Raw genomic sequence first — 15,218 nt, 5'->3', positions numbered from 1 at the left:
ACGCCACCAACATTGCCGTTTCATTTGACGGCTCGTGGATGACGCGTGGGCACTCGTCTCGCATAGGTGTGGGCACAGTGTGGGCACAGTCACTGGGCTAGTGCTCAACTATGTTGTGTTGAGAAATTTCTGTGCTGGGTGCGAACGAGGGCCGCAGGAAAACAATCAGTCATATCTGTGGGAATCCTCGAGTCCCATAACCGCCGCATGGGCAGCGAACGTCGCGTCAAGCGCATGCGTGCCAGGGAGAGTTGGGAGAGGGGAAACTTTCCTTCCGCGGGCGGCACGCGGGAATTGCAAGCGCTATCAGCGCCACCGGGTGGGTCACGTGAGATCCCGCTGATATCGCCCGGCTCTTTGGTCCCCAGCAAGCGGCGATGGCGGAAGTCTCCGCCGCCGCTCCCGTATTCCCGCACGTGGTTAGTCAACCGCGTTCTTGCCGCGGCAAACGCCGCGGCCGTCCGTATTCCCCCAGTTGGTAAGTCGGAAGCCCTTCTTTACCTAGTGTATTATTCTCTTCGAGGGAACCCTCAGCGATGTCAGCTATAGCTAGCTGGCCTGCTCGAAGTGTTAGTTGCAGTCGTAATAAATGCTTTCCGAGTGTACACATGGATGTCGTCTTTTGTTTCCTCGAGCTTGTACCGGACCGCGGTTGATGCGCAGGCATGCGCCAACCGCGGGGCTCGGTGTGTCGAGGCAGAGGGCCGCTGGCATCCCCCCATATCCCGACATATCAGACTTGGTGGGACAGCCACATGTGCCAGAAAAACACTGCAAAGAAAGCTGGCGAAATGGAGGTGGAAGGAGCTGTTCTCCTCTTTAACAGATCTCCGAGAAAAAATGGCCTCAGATACATGACCATTCTTTCAGATGGTGACAGCCGATGGTTCCATGCTTTGCAAGAAGCAGATGTATATGGCTTCATCAAAATCCAAAAAGAGGATTGTGTGAACCATGCACAGAAGCGCATGGGCACTGCCTTAAGCAATTTGATTGCAAGGCACAAGGGAGGCGGCTCCAAAACCCTCGGAGGAAGGGGAAGGCTTACTGGCGACCTCATAACAAAGTTCAGCTCGTATTATGGCTGGGCCCTCAAATCTCGCAAGGGAGATGTTGAGGCCATGCAAAGGGCTATGATAGCGACGTATCATCATGTAACTTCAAATGACAGTGTGTCAAATTCCAGCCTATGCCTGGCAGGCCCAGATTCTTAGTGCCGCCAAAATGCAGCAGCAGCAAAGGGGAACCCGCTCCGAGGCACCATTATAATTTGCCACCCCGTGTGTCTAAAGCTCTGCTACCGATTTGTGAGCGCCTGTCGGAAAGAAAGCTTTTAGAAAGGTGCCAACAGTGTGAAACCCAAAACGGTAACGAAAGCCTTCATTCCCTTATCTGGGCACTGGCACCTAAGGAACGCCATGCTTCGCTATTTACGGTTGAAGCTGCAGTTGCCGAGGCAGTGGTGAAGTTCAACTGTGGCAATTTGAGAACCTCGTCGGGCATCTTGGAGGAGCTGAATCTGAACCCCAGCCTCAAAAGCACCAGGCGGATGACCAAGAAAGACAGGCACTGAGCGGCTGAGTCTATACGCAAGCACCGAGCGTGTCCAGCAGGCACTACAGTAGTGTCACTACAACGCTAAGCAGTAGTCGGACTATATCCCTGGTGGCTTTTAGCACCTGCATTGAAAAATATGCACATTCTACTTGTTATTTTTTAAATTAACTGTGTGCTATTTCTTTTTTGCACTTTTCTCAACATGTATTTTATGACTCTTTTCAATTTTGAGGCCTACATATCTCGGCACCTAGGGCAGGTACAACAATAATTCTTTTTGCAATGGAAACCTAAATGTGTACAGAATCCAAGTATGGGAGCAGATTTTTGAGCAAGAGCCTTCGTAATTAATTATTCGTTAAAATTATAACTGCATGGCAGGTGCTTTTCAAAGTGTAAAGTTTGTTGTGCTGTAATATAGCCATGAATGGCCAAATAAAAAAAGCACTTGCATTACTTCAAACTTCAGTCATTAGTCTATTCAGCCATATCTTAAATATAATTTTTAATTAAACACTTTTTTTCCTATTGCATACCTGCCAAGTTCAAAGAAACTAAATCCAGGAGATCTTCCGACCAGGAGGGGGGGGTGAGGTCAGTCGGTGACACCCCCCCCCCCCCCCCCGACGTCTATATTTTCAGGTACAGTCGAGCCCGACTATATCGAACGCGTTTAGTATATCAAATTATCCCGTATATCGAACAATTTCTAAACACGGTAAATTTACATTGAGAATATATAGCAAAAGTTACTGTTACATCGAACGAAAATAGCAACGACAACCGATAATATCAAACTCCATGTGCCTCAAAAGTGCCCCAGCAAGTTGGCTTTCCCTCGCGGTGGCGGGGAAAACTGCCGGCGCCACCCTAGAAAAAGTGGTTTAGACCCGGCTGTGCACGGGCGAACACCCCCCTGTAAAAAATGATCCTGGCCTGCTCGCAGCGCTTACAGCCAATCAGAGGCCGTCGTGCTTTCTCCGAGGCGCGGAGACGGTACAAGTGAGCACCATTTTATCTTTCTTTATGCTTGTGTGCTGCTGCCTCTTTTCCTCGAGTCCTCATTCAGCGTGGTCCGTGCTGGTGGTGTTGCCTGTTGGCGCTCTGTGAACTGTGACAGCAATAAGGAAATTGACGATGGCCCGTTGCCTACATCCTCCGAAGTGATTAGTGCACTTGCACTGGTCCAGCGCTATTGCGTGAATATAGAAGGTTGCGGCCTCAGCTGCTCCGACTCGTTGGACAACGTGGAGGCGTGCGTGCTGTCGCAGGCAGCGAAGTCATTGAAACAGAAGAAAATCCAGGACTATTTTGTTCCAAAGTAGGGCACGCAAGTAAGCCACCATATTAATAAAGTACTTTTCTTATTGGTATGTGCCTTTGCGTCATCAAATCCTATAGCGGGCTTATATCGAATTATGCCATATATCGAACTAATAAACGTTTTTGGCGAGTTCGATATACCCGAGTTCGACTGTAATGACAGGAGAACTTCATTACAATCTTATTTACAAATATACAAATGACCACATGAACATAAATGTCTCCCTTTTGCAAGCATTTCGTTGTTGTTAGTTCTGTCTTCAAAAATTCTTTAATATTGAATTAAATTCTCGGGTCTTACGTCCCACAACCACCATCTGATTTATGAGGCACGCCGTAGTGGGGAACTCCCGATTAATTTCGACCACCTGGGCTTCTTTAACGTGCACCCAATGGACAGCACATGGCTGTTTTTGCATTTCGCCCCCTAACTAAATGCAGCCGCCGCGGCCTAGATTTTATCCTGCGAACTCGTGCTTTGCAGCGTAATGCCAAAGCCACTAAGCAACCACGGTGGGTGTTCAAAAATTCTTCAGATGATTGATTGTAAGCAATTTCTTTTTTTTTCACATTTTGCGAGGATTACGTTTTCCAGCGTATTAGACGAGCAACACATGGACAAGCGGCACTGCGTCCTCGTATTTTTGCCAATGTTAAATTGCCGCTTGCACTCTGCATTGCTCTGTGGTATCAGCAAAATACCCGTCACTTCGGCTGAGCACTACATTACAATACTTGAAAACACTTTTTGCGCTAGCGCTCCTTGCTTTTAAAGCCATGACTGACCGTAGGCCTACGCAATGCCAAAGCGGCCGACGCCGAGGAGAATGATTGAGAGTCTAGTATTGCTAGTGGCGGAACGCGGCATTCGCTCGCACCCAACAACCCCATCAGCATAAGGAGGGGCTCTGCGGTTAATGAAATAGTGCATGTATAGGGTTTCCCTACTACTTTCTTAACAATTTTTTGTGCGATGAACTTCCAACTGGGTTGGATTCTTTTTGGCCAATGTGGCCTGACAAAGTGCTGGATGCGGATAGAAATGGGACACAACTGAGATTTCCGGGAGATTTTCCAGTCAACCATACAAACAGAAGAAACGGTCCAAATTCGGGAGACTTTGCAGGTATGCTATTGTGTCCTTAAACTATGGAGGATGAACTTCAGTTACCTCAGAAACAAAATAATTTACTGGAAAAGTAATTACATATTTGAAGTCAGCAGAAAGAACTGCACAAACCTGTGCAGTTGCATTGAAATTGATGGATAAATAAAGAAAAAGTGTCCAAAAAGAGTCTCTCCCCTTAAGGGGAAAAAATGGAGCTGGGCAGGCCATGTAATGCGTAGGATGGATAACCTGTGGACCATTAGAGTTACAGAATGGATACCAAGAGAAGGGAAACACAGTCAATGAATGAATGAAAAACTTTATGTCACGAGCTTTTCAGCGCATGCGCCGGATGGAAGTGGTTCCCACTTCACGGGAATCCATATGCTGCTCTCGCCGCCTGGCCCCTGGTTACGAGCCAAAGCTGGTCTTCCAGGGCGGGGCTGGACAGCAAGATCTTCCATCGCTCTCTAAGGGGTCGGATGGGTAGGGGGATCATGTTGGGGTTAAGGTTGGTGAGGAGTGGTGGGTGTTGTTGGCTAAATTTACATTCTGCAATCATGTGTTGCAGTGTACCTGGCTCGTGACACACGGGGCATTCTTGCCCGTACTGGCTCGGGTACATGCGGTTTAGTAATCGGGGGTGGGGAAACGACTCTGTCTAGATCTGCCTATATGTAGTATGCTGCTCCCTCGTTAATGTGAGGTGTGGCTCTGGGAAGCTCTGTCTCCCGTTTCTGTAATATTCCACTATGTCTTTGTACGTGACCAGTGGTTGGCTCTTTGTGTCCTCCTCTTCCCTCTCCGCGGCTGAGGCTCGGTGAGATAGCGCTCGGGCCTGCTGCCCTCCACTGCGGAGTGGGCCGGAACCCAGATTAATTCTATCTCCTCCCCTTTCGGGGGTTCCTTGCCTTTGAGCGCCCGAAGCACCAACTGGGACACCCAGCCCGACTGGAAGCTCCTATACGCTTGTTGCGAGTCTGTGACCACTCTGGTCTTGCCTTGTGTAGTGAGGGCCAGGGCAATTGCCAGCTCTTCTGCTTCGTCAACATCGTTTGTTTTTACCGTCGCGCACGTTAGCAGCTTTTCTGTGGTTGTCACCGTTACGGTCGCCCAGCTTTTTTCTCTGTCTTGGGAGGCGTCTGTGAAGATTACCCCGTTCTGCCCAGCCAGCAGCCTGTTGTAAGCTTTTGCTCTGGCCTCCCGTCTGCCGCTGTGGTGTGCTGGGCTCATGTTCTTGGGGAGTGGTTTTACCTTGATTGCTTCTAGCCAGACGTCTGGTAGTTGTCCTCACTCCGTCTGTCTCGTCTCCTCCCAGCCGATCTTCTTCAGGACTCTTCTGCCGGCCTTCGTTTGACTTAGGCGATGCTTCTGGCTGGAGAGGTGGCCCTCGATCAGTTCGTCTACCGTGTTATGCAGGCCCAACCTCATGAGTTTGTCCGTGGAGGCACTTATCGGGACTCCGATGGCTTGCTTGATTGCTTTTCGGATTATCACGTCGATCTGGTTCCTTTCGACCGTGCTCAGCAGGAGATACGGTGCCACGTACATATTCGGGAAATCACGAAGGCCTGTACGAGCCTCAGGGTGTCGTTCTCTTTCATTCCTCTGCGTCTCCTCGCCACTCTGCAGAGCATGTGCAGTACTTGCTCCGTTGTGTGCTTTAGCTTTCTCACAGACGCTTCCGCCTTGTTGTTTGCTTGTATCACCAGTCCCAGGATCTTGACAGTGGGGCCCGGCAAAATGTCTTCTCCGTCTAGAACCACTTTAATATCTTCCTCGAGTCTTTTCGGCGCCCGTTGTCGTACTACCACCAGTTCCGACTTCTGTGGCGAGCATCTTAGGCCGCATTCCTTGGCATATTTGTCCACCACTTCCGCCGCCGTCTGCAGCGTGTCTTGCATCCATCCGTGGGATCCAGTCTTCGTCGTCCAGAGCAAGACGTCATCAGCGTAGAGCCCAAGCCTTCAATCGCTTCGAGCGCCTTGGGCAGGTGCAGGAGTGCCATGTTGAACAACAGGGGCGAAAGGACCGAGCCTTGAGGGGTCCCCCTACTGCCCAACTCGATAAGCGGGGATACTTCCTCCCCCACTCTGATTCTTGCTTTGCGATCTGTTAGGAAACCTCGAACGTAGTTATACGCCAGTTCTCCACAGCCAGTGCTCTGGAGGTTGGTCAGGATGCTAACGTGGGAGACGTTGTCAAACGCTCCCTTGAGGTCAAGCGCCAATATGGCGCGTGGCGAATGCCTCGTGGCCTGTTTCATGACCTCCTCTTTGATCTGTATGAGCACGTCCTGCGTGCTCAGGTGCTTTCAGAAACCAAACATGGTGTCCGGCATTTGGTTGGTTCTGTGCAAGTGTCTCTGTAGTTTATTTAACACCATCCTTTCCATCACCTTGCCCACGCAGGACGTGAGGGAGATGGGTCTCAAGTTGTCGATGTGCGGGGCTTTTCCCGGTTTTGGGATGAACCTAACCTCTGCCTCCTTCCAGCTTCTTGGCAGTTTGCCGCTTTCCCAGGTCTCATTCATGTGCCTGAGGAGCTCTGCTCTCGCTCTGTCGCTCAAGTTGTTCAGTAGTCGGTACGTGATGGCGTCCGGCCCCGCAGCACTTTTGTGGTTGCTCTCTGCTACGGCTGTTCTTAGTTCCGGGCCCGTAAAGGGCTTGTCCAATTTCTCGTTGGGGAGGCCTCGGTATGCTCCTGGCCGATACTTGCTCTTCTCCGTCTTGAAGTATTTGTTTTTCAAGACTTCTATTAATTTCTCCACGTCCCCGTCGTAATTGTTTAAGGTTCAAGCCATACACAGTCAAGGACGGCAGAAAACTAGGTGGGGTGATGAAGCTAGGAAATTTGCAGGCACAAGGTTGAAATCCGCTAACGCAAGACAGGGGTAATTGGCGATCACAGGGAGAGGCCTTCATCCTGCAGTAGACATAAATATAGACAATTTTTTCATGCGCACCGCCATTGCGTAGGCAGTGGCGCCATCTATGGGCAGTTGGCATGCTGGCTTGGGCGAACGCCCGTGTTCTATGCTGTGGTATACGCTCAGCGGCAGTTTCTGGTGGAATTTTTCGCACTCGTGCGGTCTATTTAGCATGAAATGGCGTCTTCTACGTGACGAACAGTCCTGTGAGGAGTAGTGAAGGAATTTAAGTCTGAAGTAATTAAGCGGCTGGAGTAACTGCTGGTGTTACTCCAGCACGAGGTGTGCGTGTTTGTTTGAGCTTACAATCAGCCTCGGATATCAGTTAGGTATTTCTGAAAATTCGTTTCACGAATGATACCTTACTGCAGCATTCACAGCACTGTAATTCTAAGCTCTGGTTTAGCTGCAACAAATAGTTATGAAACATTTGACGGTCTATATAACAGCGTGAGTACCGTTCTGCTGGAGATTAAGTCGTGCTGTTTACTTTGACAAGCATTCAAGATGTTATGTGTAGATACACTGGGCGACTGCCTTGTTTGCTGGGCAAGGTTTCCGCCTACAAATAAAATAGTTTGGTTAATATTAACCGCATGCCGTACAGTGTGAATAATACTTTTCGAGTGGTCGAACGCCCCGGCTGCAGACTGTGCAAGCGCCCGAGGCAGTACTAAATGCTGTGTTATAGATCTGTTTGTTCTATATAGCGTATGGTCCAAGTGGTCCAAGCATGCGGCACGACCATGTGGAGTCTTATTGCGTCGCTATCCCGCGTTCAATTTTATTTTGCCGCAAAAGAAGGACATATGAACTCTTTTCTTTTTCTTTTCTTTTCAGTCTCCCAAGTTCAGTCATTTACGACGTACAGTCGACATCCGATTTCCCGGACTCATCTGTGGCACCGTCAAGTTCCCCATAGAGTCAATGTATTAAAAAGTCCGAAATTCCGGACGCTTATAGCCTTCGCCATCCGATTTCCCGGACTTTTTACTGTTAACCGCCGACCCAAAGTCACCACCGACGCCGCCATTTTGGTTGTTTTGATATCCTCGAACCCACCATACTCGCATCGCAGGTGTGGCCAGCAGCACCGCCACACCGCGCCGCGGCTGCCGTAACCTCGAAACCGCACGTGTCAATCCGTTGCCAGCCGTAGCTTAGCCAAGCCAAACCTCACTGTGTTCGTTCACGTGTTGTTTTGTCAGCTCTGCCAGCTCTGCGGTCGTATCTGCAGTTGATCGTTTGCTGCTGCGCGCTATCTTCAGTGATCACGTTTCCTGACCTTCAGCATCCACCGAGTTCCTAGCTGTTTCGTGCTGCGCTTTTCGTCGAGCGGATTCGCCGTTTACAGCGATGGCACCGACTGCTCCTTCATCTTCATCCGCGCCTTCGAAGCGCACAAAGCCCCCTCGTAGGCTCACGATGGAGAAGAAAGCCGCCATCATTGAACAAGTCCAAAGCGGTCGGTCACAGGCAGAGGTGGGGAGGGAGTTCGGAATTTCGAAGCAAACTGTTTCGGACTTCATCAAAAACAAGGCGAAGATCTTGGAAGTGGCTGCCAAATCAACCGGGGCTGGAAAGAAGAATGCGAGTCAGGGTGTTTACCCGCAGCTCAAGGAAGCACTCCTCGTGTGGCTCAGTGCCATGATCGCTAAGAAAATCCCGATGTCAGGCAACATCCTGAAGCAGAAGGCGGAGGTTTTCGCGCTTCAGATGAACGTGAAGGACTTCAAGTGCAGCGATGGATGGCTTCGCAATTTCAAGAGCCGCAATGACTTGAAGTTCAAGAAGATGTGCGGAGAAAGCGGCGCCGTCGAAGATTCCGTTGTCGCCGAATATCGGGATGGAAAGCTGCAGTCCTTGCTTCAGCAGTTTCCACCTATTGATATTTTCAACTGCGACGAAACTGGACTGTTTTACAAGCTGCTGCCAGAGAAAACGCTTGCATTTGCCGGTGACCCCTGCCACGGCGGCAAGCACAGCAAGGAGCGGCTCACTGTCCTCGTTGGCAGCAACATGTCAGGCAGCGAAAAGCTTCCGTTACTAGTAATAGGCAAGTCGAAGCATCCAAGATGTTTCAAGGGGGCAGTAACTCTGCCTGTTCTCTATGAAGCTAACAAGAAGGCGTGGGTAACGCAGCAGCTATTCGAAGCGTACGTGCGCAAGCTGGACAGAAGGTTCGAGCAGCAAAATCGAAGAGTTCTGCTGTTTGTGGATAACTGCGCTGCGCATGGCCACATCAAGGACCTAAAGGCTGTACAGATTGAATTTCTGCCGCCGAACATCACAGCAATCCTGCAGCCGATGGACCAAGGCGTGATTCGTAACTTGAAGCATCATTACAAATCACGCGTGCTCAGCCGCATGGTGCTCTGCTCCGACAGCGGGAAAAGCTACGCTGTTGACCTCAGGCCTGCCATCAACATGCTAGCGGAATCGTGGAAGGCGGTTACGCAAGAGACTCTGCGGAACTGTTTTCGCCACGCGGGCTTCACACTCGACGCCGAGACGGCCGTCTCGCCCCAAGTGGACCGCATGTGTGACGAACTGCCATCCGCGGACGTTGCCTTCGACGATCTGCGCGCTGCCGGCGTATCGATTCCAGCCGGGATAACCTTTGAGGGCTTCGCCTACGCTGACAAAGACCTCGAGCTATGTGCGGAGTTGACCGATGACGAAATCATTCGTCAAGTTACGGAGGATTCCGACGACTCCGACACCGAGAATGAAGAGCCTGCTCCTACACAGCCGAGCTCGGAGTTGACGCGAGCACTGATGACACTGTCATCGGTGTACAGCGGCAACATGACGTTGACTGAAATTGAGGCAGACATGATCGCGGGCAAGCGGACCGTGCAAAATAAAATACGCGACTTCTTTGCGCCCAAGTGCTGACCTATGAGGTAGCGCTGGCCACGTCGTATTTTTTTTTATTTTTATAAACGGCTCTTTTCAGAGCCACCTAAACGATGCATTGGCTGAACAGCAATGGGAATCTTGTACTCCGGCCGTGACCCTCTCCGTCAGCGAAAAATACCTACCAAAAAGGTGCGTTTTCACGTGCATTCGTTTTTCCGGACTGCCTGATTTTCCGGACGTTTAGCGGTCCCTTGAGGGTCCGGGAAATCGGACATCGACTGTATTCACCCACGTTACGGAAATTGTGTCCTTACAAATAGCTGTTGGATTCTCTTTATGCGATCCCCTTTGTATATTGTGCCTTACAGGGCAAAAGAGGCAATGCCGATCCAAGCAAGAAGCAAATGTGTGTATCATGTTGGCTTGCCAACTGCAGTGCTCGCTGTGTTGAGCAAAGCCTTCAGCCTCTTATGGGAGGCTAACATAGACATAGTGATTTGAAGTCTACTAGACTTAAAATGCGTGAGAATGATGCCAGTGGCTGACGCAAATGTTTTACAACAACTCTTCGTCGACTGAAAACCGATACATCCAACATAGTTCACAACACATACACACACCGCAGCTGATGAGGTGCGTCGCATTTTTGCACATCCAAGAGAAATTTCTAGATACTGTAGCTACTGCTGCACCTAAAGGATACACAGTGGTTGTTCAACGACCTCTTAAGAACCGACTTCCCATATATTGCACTCAGAACTAGCGAAAACACCTCCGAAAGGTTCCGCAGAGCGCGACCGGCAACACATTCAAGCCGCGCTGCGCCGGCTCGCACAAGCCAGAGAGGAGGAAAGGCTCGTCGCACGCCCTTTCCTCCTCGCCCGATGAAAAGGTCTATAAGCTAACAGTGATGATGATGAACAGGAGTGTCCTCCAGCCCATGGAGCAGGGCATCATCAAGAACCTGAAAGTGTTCTACCGATCACGCCTGCTACATCGCATGGTGCTGTGCACCGACAGTGGCAAACGTTACAGTGTGGACTTGTTGTCAGCTGTTCACATTCTTGCTGATGCCTGGAAGGCACTGACGGCAGGCACAATCCACTGCCATTTCCATCACGCAGGACGCTGGACTCAGTGTTGAGTCGGACGCTGGAACGCAGGACCCTGCACCTGAACTGCCTGCTAGTATGCCAGACGTGAGCGGAGACGAGCTGATTGAAGACCTGTAAAGCAGCGGCGTGCTGATTCCAACGCAAGCTCGTTTGCCACAGTGAACTTTGGAAACTTCGCTGATGTGGACAGTGCCACGGTGTCCTGTGCCGAACTTAACGACGAGGAAATTGTTAATCAAGTACTCGTGCCCATGGAAGATGACTGTGACTCTAAGGAGAGCGCACTGTGTTCTGTGGGGCCATCGAATGGGGACCTTGCACGAGCCCTCGCGGTGCTTTCGTCGTACTTCAGTGAGGACATGACGCTTGCCCAAATTCAAGCAGATTTGGATCTACGTAAGCGGAATACCGTTCAACAAGGCATTGAAGTCTTTTTCCACCTCAGGTGCTGCAACAAGAAAACAAACAATTGTTTTCTTGCCAAATTTGTTTTTTCGGACATTTGATAAATAGGACTATTTCGCAATCCCCGCGAAGTCCAAATTATCCGTTGGCTACTGTACCTCCAACTCGACGTCGTATACGATCTTATCGGACACCAGTGACACACACTTGGCTTTCACTGTCGCATCACCATCCACAATATGCTCAATGCCATACATGTTTGGAAGCAAACGCTCCCTTGAGGTTGCCACCACGGAAAAAGCTGTCAGCAACCTTCTCGAAACCACATTACAATCTTTGCATCGCTGTTCCGCAAGCAGGCGATCTGCCGTCGTTGAGAACGGAGCGGTGCAAGCACGAGCAACGAAGGAAAGTGCGGGCAAAACAATGTAAACAAAGCAGAGACTGCGCCACAGCGCGACCACGCTGCTTGGCATTTCCACATTGGGGGCTCTGTCAGGAGGCGCAGCAGCGCCGTCTGGCCATGGTTTTCTGGTCTACGTGCTTATACAGTTGCCCTTTGCCCTTTCGAAGGTGGGAATTGAAATCAATTTTCTAGCGGATTCTTTCGCTTTAGACTAGTGGGCAAACTTTTTCTTTTTTTTGGGTCAACTCCCCTCCCCCCTCGCCTTATAATCGTCACTGCCTTATATTTGAATACGGTAGCTCAAGTTCTGAAGCACAATCGCATCTGGTTTGGGGAACTTCAAAACGAACCTGGGGCCGCAACTATAATATCCATCTATCACCTCTCCTAACCCTTCAAAAACAAGCTATTCGTATTATTTCTTTTGCACCTCTACAATCTCACTCACTCCTGCTCTCTATTAACAATGGCGTACTACCTTTATCCCTATCTTATTACTATTATCTTTGTCTATTATTTTTCAAAGTTTCTCATCGTATTGGTTAATGCTAACTGCACCCGTTTTTCTGTTAAGGGCTATCTACTTTTGCCTAAGGTACACACTAACTATGGAAAAAAACTTCTTTTTCATGCTAAATCATATGGAACTCCCTGCCTACCGACTTAAAACAATGCAACTTCCTTTCCATATTTGAATCTCAATTGAAGGACTACCTATTTGAATAAAAAAATTACTGTCCTAATTAACTTGATATTGTCTATGAATGTCTACGTCTACTTATCCAAATTATTGTGCTAACATGTTATGCCATGGTATTTTTTTTTTTGTGTCGGTTTTCTTTTGTATTTTTTGTACTCCTTTTATTTTTGTAACTTGTTTTTATTATGTTTATGCATGATATCACTGTACTTATTTCGCCTTTCATCCGCTTATTAATTTTTCACCTATGCATTGTTACGTTCGTTTTATTTCTCGTAATTTTAATTCATCGTAAGGAGTCCCGCCTGCAGTTTTTACTTTGGGACCCCTTCCTGTATACTACTGTTTTTGTGCTAATTTACTTATAAATAAAATTGAATTGAATTGAACCTAACTAATCTACTCACACTGCAAAAAAGAAAAAGCAGTCAGGCATATCACTGGAATGAGTTACACGGCACACACACACATCCTTTCTTTCTCCACTATAATAACATAGCTGCTTTTAATATGTTTCAATACCAAATACTATATTACCTTAGGTTTTCACCACCTGAAGTGTCCAGTCACTTCAAATCTGTTGCTAGACTTGAGCATGAAGAAAAACTTGTTTTAACAAGGAGTGCTGAAGAATGGGCAGTTCCTCGTAACCGTAACAATTATGGTTTCTTGTGCCAGTTCTTTTGAATAGATAGTGCTCAATTAAATGCTATGTGCTTGCCTTACCAATTAGCTAGTTGAAGACGCAATTTGTAAATGTCAGTGCGTAGATTTTTGAGCTTCGTCTGTTATTTCTGTGATTGTAAGTGTGTTTAAGTTCTTTTTTTGTCTTTTTTTTTGTTTACATTGAAACTCTAAAATCTTGTGTTTGAGTGCAAGCTGTCACGCTAATATGCGGGATCACAGGCCCACTCAAGCTACAACACTGTAGCTTTCACCTGCTATAACACCTGCTGTCCCCTATACTTTGTAAAATAAAGTTTATTTCATACAAAAAAAAACTCAAATGACCACAAATAAGGAGCACAAAGGGCTACACAAGCACTTAAATGCTATGTTCTTTGGCACCTTTTTAACAGATTCCGTAGTACCTTGTCTTGCGGATGCAAATTATTCATTTTACAGACTCAATTTACGTTAATTTCTCATCTTCTGAGCAAGCTAAATGCTTTGTGGCTGTCTCACCGTAAGAAGAAATACTGCTGACATAATAACCACAATTTTTTTTGCCAAAATAATTGTGCGCAATTTTGGTGTGCAGCTATCACACAGAAAAAAAAAAGAAAGAAAAACGTCAGCAAAAAAGAGCTATTAAGAGTTAACGCAATTGTTTTTACATCATCAAACTACAGCATGGACATGCTGCTCGAGATGGCCAACACCATCCAATGTAAGATTGTACACACTGATGTACGATTGTCGTGACAGCTCAAAACAGCTAAGCTCGAATCATTGCTTTCTTAATGGGAGACTTCTTCGTCATGTTTTTAGTATGAATGATTTTGATCAAAGTTCAAAAATATATCCATACTCTCTTTCTTGAATTCATTGTTCAGAGTTTGGAGTCAATACAGTAACTCAAACGTGACAACCAAATGTGGACATTTACAGGGCGCCATTTATGAGCCTTCTGCATCATAGTACAAGACGCAGTATTGCGGGCTTTCAAGAAGCACCGCAAGTGTCAGTCGAGAGAGAAAACAAGGGCCAGCTTTGAAAAACAGACATTTACGAATGATCGGCCCGTGGCTGACTGTCCACCTGTGGGAGCTCCTTGATGAGGGTGGGGCCGGTGGCCGTGCCTCGACGGACTGCTCTCCGGGTGGGCCTCACTTGAATGGCCGGACTGGCTTCCTCCGCTTCGGAGTCAGACTCCTCAACCTCAGAGTCCGAGGAGCTCTCGCTACTGGACGCTAGTCCAGCGAGGGCAAAGTTCTGCAGGAAGAGAGTTGTTCCATGGCCCTACTTGTTCTCTACTTGATTGGCAAACTTATTTTAGATCCATTTAACTTAATTACTACCGAGTGAGAGAATAGGCAAAAACAGGAAGAGCTCTATCTTTTTGTTAGCTATACTCACATGATGCCAACAGGCAATGAAGCCAGAGAAAGCACAGGAGGAAATTAACTGTTCAATAACTGAAATGTCAAAATAATATGCAAAATGGGAAATGAAAGTGAAAGAAAACGCAGGTGGGATTCGAACACACATTTTCACATTACGCATGCGATGTTCTACCATTGAATTGCTGTAACAGCCGTCCTCCCATACACTTTTTCTTGGTACAGTGGAATCTCAATGATACGATCACGGCTAATACGAATTTCCGGATGATACGAATTTTTCTGTGGTCCCGGCCGAGCCCCATTACTTTGCAACGTGCTAGAGAACGGTTGTTACGAATCCATTTTCGACCCGCGTCGGTTGATACGAATAAACGCCGCCCCATCCGACAGCCGCGAAAGAGAACAGCGCACAGTCACGCGCTTTCTCCCTTTCTCTTTTGGTGCAGAGGCGCGGACGCGGCATCGGACAGCGCGGAGGCTGCGACTGGGCGCGAAGAGTGACACGGAGGTGCTTTTCTTGCTATTCGTGGGGAAGCGCGGCCGCCACAGCGAGCGAAGGGCAGCGAGCGAAGGTTCGTGCGGTCTATCGCTTCAACAGAAAACTGAGCGGCGTAAGCACAGCGCATACAAAGGTAAGAGCCGTGTGGAGATCGCTTTCAAGATACGGTGCGTGCGACAACCCCGACAGCCGGCACAAGCGCAAATTACAGAACGCATTTGTTGGCAGAGTAAAAGCCGGCCCCCCCC

At 48.4% G+C, this 15,218-nt stretch overlaps 2 protein-coding genes across 2 annotated transcripts in view; one reads left to right on the top strand and one right to left on the bottom strand.

Moving 5' to 3' along the window:
* Nucleotides 1-8,273: 8,273 nt before the first annotated feature.
* LOC119462891 (tigger transposable element-derived protein 4-like) lies at nucleotides 8,274-11,011 on the top strand. Its single transcript, XM_049673018.1, has 3 exons — nucleotides 8,274-9,457; nucleotides 10,704-10,860; nucleotides 10,904-11,011. Exons 1-3 carry the CDS (start codon nucleotides 8,274-8,276, stop codon nucleotides 11,009-11,011), a joined length of 1,449 nt encoding a protein of 482 aa, XP_049528975.1.
* Nucleotides 11,012-14,117: 3,106 nt separating this feature from the next.
* LOC119461788 (uncharacterized) overlaps nucleotides 14,118-15,218 on the bottom strand; it is a 33,668-nt gene continuing 32,567 nt past the window's right edge. Inside the window, exon 4 of the mRNA XM_049672178.1 lies at nucleotides 14,118-14,340. Coding sequence (XP_049528135.1) covers nucleotides 14,134-14,340 — 207 coding nt within the window. The 3' untranslated portion in view covers nucleotides 14,118-14,133. The remainder of the gene's footprint in view (nucleotides 14,341-15,218) is intronic.

The sequence above is a fragment of the Dermacentor silvarum genome, chromosome 8 (assembly GCF_013339745.2).
Source record: "Dermacentor silvarum isolate Dsil-2018 chromosome 8, BIME_Dsil_1.4, whole genome shotgun sequence".
Lineage (NCBI taxonomy): Eukaryota > Metazoa > Arthropoda > Arachnida > Ixodida > Ixodidae > Dermacentor > Dermacentor silvarum.
Note: the sequence above shows the minus strand (reverse complement) of the source record. Positions and strands in the feature narration are given on the sequence as shown.

Bases quoted from the DNA above. Each gene is read 5' to 3' on its own strand.
- LOC119462891 (XM_049673018.1), top strand. From the start codon at position 8,274: ATGGCACCGACTGCTCCTTCATCTTCATCCGCGCCTTCGAAGCGCACA. The intron at 9,458-10,703 runs GTGTGACGAACT...GATGATGAACAG, and splicing joins TCGCCCCAAGTGGACCGCAT to GAGTGTCCTCCAGCCCATGG. The intron at 10,861-10,903 runs GCACTGACGGCA...TCCATCACGCAG, and splicing joins TTCTTGCTGATGCCTGGAAG to GACGCTGGACTCAGTGTTGA.